At 33.3% G+C, this 4,889-nt stretch overlaps 1 protein-coding gene across 1 annotated transcript; it reads right to left on the bottom strand.

The window, feature by feature from the left end:
- Positions 1-1,398: 1,398 nt before the first annotated feature.
- Positions 1,399-3,326, bottom strand: LOC113043866 (C-C motif chemokine 5). Its single transcript, XM_026203446.1, has 3 exons — positions 3,248-3,326; positions 2,963-3,083; positions 1,399-2,589 (listed from the first exon to the last, which is right to left on the bottom strand). The coding sequence occupies exons 1-3, from the start codon at positions 3,315-3,317 to the stop codon at positions 2,481-2,483; spliced, it is 300 nt and encodes a 99-aa protein (XP_026059231.1). The 5' UTR covers positions 3,318-3,326; the 3' UTR covers positions 1,399-2,480.
- Positions 3,327-4,889: the final 1,563 nt, after the last annotated feature.

Consider the following 4,889-nt stretch of genomic DNA (forward strand, 5'->3'; position numbering starts at 1 on the left):
GGATGCAAACCCTATTGGTCAGCGACTGGCCGCTTGATGTGATGTCATAGAATCCCGCCCACCCTCGATTTTCATTGGATCACTGGATTTTTACAAAGGATTGTGGTATTTGTAGTGATGGGCAAAGATGCCGCGTGAAGTTGCCTCTGGAGAAGCATACTCAAACACACCCACACACACAACACACACACACACACACACACACACACACACACACACATATGTCAATACTGGGATCTCATAAATAAATAAATGGGGAAATATTTTTTAATTATTAAAAGACAAGGGAAAACAGATTATGAGGCGATTTATGTGATCTGTAACGATGTAGGCCTACGCCTGCCCTCTAGAGGAATATTCCAAACGTAGCAACTTACAAGGTGTCCTATTTATCATAATAATATTTCCTTTAGAAAGGGAATGTTAAAATGTTTGATAACCATTTGTTCATAAAACATAAATAAATAATTAAAAAAAAAAACATATCACTTGCTGCCCGACTGGGCGTGGTTTATCTTACAGATGGAGTTTAAGTTTCTTTTCACTGCCATCAATTTATATATAGGCTATAATACACATCACAGTAGTAACTCTCTTAAATGTTACAATTCATATCTTTTTTTCTTCAGTCTTACTTATTTATGCAAATATGTGTGTATAAATTTCTACATTTAAATTTAGATTTGTAGAAAGTTTCATTCAATTTCAATCACGTTTCTTGTTTAAGTAGCCTACTTAATGGCCTGTTGGACCCATATTCAAGGTCCATACAGAATAGATTCTTCTGAATCTATTCTTCTGAAGCCTGAAATGCTTTACATCCAGTTCCCATTACAGAGAACAAATATGACAGACACATACTGAAATATTAAGCTGCAGAGCATAGCACAGTATCAGAAACAGTGATGAAGTCTTTATGAAGGTCTTCATACAGTGTTCCTGTTGCTCAATTGGTAGAGCATTGCATTATCAAGCGCAAGGTTGGGGGTTTGGTAAAAATTGATAGCCTGAATCGCTTTGGATAAAAGCGTCTACTACCTGCATAAATTTAATTTAATTTAATTTTCATTCTCCAGGTATGATACAGCACCCAAGAAGCAGAGTGAGAATATGTGGTGAACTGCCAACAGCTATTTATATAGAGACTGTGAAATAGTTCAATGTAAAAGGAAAGAGCTGCATGTCAATATGAATGTCAATTCCAATGTCACTTTATTTATAAACCAGTATTTATTACAACAGCTGTTGACCCATGTGCTGTACATAAACTTATATAATAAATAATAATAAAATTATTAGAAAGAAAAAAATGTATATACATTTATATATGTAAAGTATTTTTAATGTTAAAAGTATTGAACGTAAAAGTACAAGTAAATGCAAAATGTTAAAGGAGCAAATAAATATTTAAAAATGTGAATATACAGTTAAAGCAGCAAGATTGTATTCAGTTTCAACCCTTTCTTCCATTTGATATCTTTTGGGTAAGCATAAGAGGCACTTTCATTCCAACATAAGAAAACATTTCTGGAATTTGCATCTGAAGTGGCATATTAATCTGTTTAATCATATTACTTAGAGGGGACATGAATGCATTTAACCTGCAACTAAAATTCATAAAAACATAGCCTAAACTTTTTAAACACTATGAACACATACAAATCGTCACGTGAATAACAATCAGACATTAAACAAACACTCTCCCCTAAAACACAACATTTAAAATAAACAAAGTACATCATCCATTCTGTTTTCTAGACTAGGCCTACCACCAACCTGTCAGCTTTGTTTTGTCTAGTTAGTTAGCAGTTAACAGCAAGTCTTGCACCCAAAAACCAGTGATTTACTGTAAGCTATTTTATCAAGTAGAAGAGCAGAAAGACGAGACGAGGCCATTGTAAAATTAGAGTTTATTAGGATAATCTTGGCTGTGTTTAAATACACAGTCAACTTACTATGTAGAGCAAGTGGTATAGCCCTCCACAATCAATGAAAAAATACTACTTTACAAAATCAGCTCTTGACATTACCATTAAATGAAGCCGTTTTCTTAATACCAACAGTTTGAGGCATCTGTAATGATGTACATGTGCCCTCTAGTGGAATAGTCAAAAAGTTGTTGTGTCCTTTTTTCATATAATAACAACAATAACAATAATAATAATATAAATAATGACTTTAGAATATTACAATATTCAGTATTCTTTTGTTCATAAAAAAATTAAACAAAAATATTTACAAGATGCTTTTTAGAAAAACTACTTGGAAACAATGGAAAAATAAATCAAAGACCTACAAGATATATATCATTAAAACATAAGTAAATACTATTTACCCAAAAACTGCTACATGCCACAAAATCCAATAAAACGGCAGATACATAGATAATATTCAGCAAGGCAAATAATAATAGAATAATGTCCAATAATAGCACTGAAATGTTTCTCTTAAAATTCTAATCAGACAATATCTTCCAAGTTTCATTTTGCTGAATTTGAAGCCTGATTATTGTCTACGTGCTCTATGGCCCGCTTGACCCAGGCACTCGCAGGGTTTGCACAGAATTGTTTCTTCTTAATTGTTACGAACCTAAAAAAAGATTCCAGACAAAAGCATTAGAACAACATGAATGTGAGGTTGCATATTAGTTTACAGTACATGCACATAGAAAGTACTGGCCAATATAAATTAAATTAAAATTAAATTAAATGTATGCATTTAGCAGACGCTTTTATCCAAAGCGACTTAAAGTGCATTCAGGCTATCTATTTTTACATATCATAATACAATATAATTTCATGGGTTATGATTAGGTTTAGGTTCATGCTTAGTACTTAATTATTACCCAGTTATTGAAATTATTATGATAAATACATAGTATTTACATATGGAACGGGACTTTACAATTAAATGCTATCATTTTAATAATATAGGTGTACATCTAAACATGGGGGATACTCACACAACGTGTTTGAGGGGGCAAATACTACTTGTCCAGAAATAAGACTGCAGCTGTTTCAGAGGTATTCGACTGGTTTCATTAAAGCAACAGATACTGTTTGCCAAGTCAACCGACATTGTGCCTGAAAAGGTTTTTAAAATACAGAATAAATACAGGTTATCCAATATTCTTAGAAAGAGATTTAAAAACTGTTTTAGTTTGTTCAAATGAAGCCTCCTCTTAAAAAAAAAAGATTTAATCTGAAGCCTGAGACTTCTACATTCTATGACAGAAACAGACACTCACCAGCTGAGGTAAGCTGCAGAACACAGTACAGCGTCAGAAATAGTGATGAAATCTTCATGAAGGTCTTCATTCTCAAGGCAGCGTACTGGAGACAGGGAGAGTGAGCGAATGTGGTGAACTGCCAGTCCATTTATAGTGACAGTATTCATGTTGAAAGAAATACTCTATGCTTATTCTCAGGACCAGTGACATAGCCTTTTCCAAGTACCAAACCACATTCTCTTTAAACCTTCTTCCTCTTTATGCATGTGGTTTTTAAACGTGCTAAAAGGATGCATTTAAAGTAAATACCCTACTTCTCTCATCACAAAAGTCATAAAACTCATAAAATGATGTTGCATTATGATGCTTTTTTAAAGATCATTATTTTGTGTGTTTGGTGTAACAGAATATGTTGACATTCTTTAATGTTCAAAAACACATTATTTTTCAAATACTGTACATTATTGTACGGGTAGGTCGTGTGACAGAAACAGTGATGAAGCTTGTATGTGTTTGCGGTACATAAGCCACAGACGGTTAAGACAACTGACTCCACTGTGTGACCCTTTCTCTCTCTCTGTCACACACGCGTGTGCACAAATACACACACACACACATACACAAACTCCCCATTTGATCATTCAATAGCAAATACTTAAACTAATAACAAAACATACTTACAGTGGCTGATTCAGAAGTGTCCGATTGTTGTAGCAAAGTCAGAATGACCTCCTCTTGAAATCGCATCATTTGACCCCTTTAAATTCGGCCTATTGTTCTGCTGTTGAACCTTTACTGTTCATTCATTAGCATCTGCTTGGATACAAGTGAAAACAAATGCTCTGAGTTTAACTTTAATTCTGATATATGTATTATATTACTTTGACTTTATAACACATGAAGCATCCCTCTTTAACACCACCACAGTCATTTAAATTGCATAGAAATCTGTTGATGTTTCAAATATACTTAATGGACTGCAATAGTCATTTTTTCATAAAGGATATAATTGTTTTAATGATGGCCTAAACAGCTCATAAAAGTTTCAAACATTTGCCTGTTTCAGAAGAAACTAGATTAAAGTATTGTATTATGATTACAGATTGTAAATAATGACCATAACAGATCACAATTTTTCATTCTAATATGAACTGACTGGAAAAACAACCTTGAAGAACAAAACTCACAAGTAATTAGTAAATTAAAAGGTATACTTTAATAATGGACAATAAAACAAAGGAAATCTTGCACATGCTAACTTAAATGCAGTATTCTCTATATTTAAAAAGGCAATAACAAAATAGCTAATTTAAAGTTTAAATCAGATCGGTAAGGCTTACTGACATAAAGATCGCGAGACCAACTCATTTATAGAGGCATACATTACAATGGTTGTTACGGAACGTGGCAGTCAATGAAAACACACAACAGAGAGAATAAAGGAAACAGTTTTAACTATCAACATTCCAGAGAACACCACACTTTTGCAGATGAGGAAAAGGGAACTAAATGAATTAATGAGACTCCGGGTGAACAGCATAACTAATCAGACCACTTAGGAAAACTAGGTCACAGGCGAAGGAAAACGAAACTCAAAACATTGTGAAACTTCTTTCCTCTCCAAAACAGTAGGAAGTAAAATTAAAATAAATGTGAAAAA

Source organism: Carassius auratus, chromosome 25 (assembly GCF_003368295.1).
Source record: "Carassius auratus strain Wakin chromosome 25, ASM336829v1, whole genome shotgun sequence".
Lineage (NCBI taxonomy): Eukaryota > Metazoa > Chordata > Actinopteri > Cypriniformes > Cyprinidae > Carassius > Carassius auratus.

Coding starts and splice junctions, on each gene's coding strand:
- LOC113043866 (XM_026203446.1), bottom strand. CDS start 3,317: ATGAAGACCTTCATGAAGATTTCATCACTATTTCTGACGCTGTACTGT. Junction 3,084..3,247: donor TCTGCAGCTTACCTCAGCTG/GTGAGTGTCTGT, acceptor AAACCTTTTCAG/GCACAATGTCGGTTGACTTG. Junction 2,590..2,962: donor TGCCCCCTCAAACACGTTGT/GTGAGTATCCCC, acceptor ATCTTTTTTTAG/GTTCGTAACAATTAAGAAGA.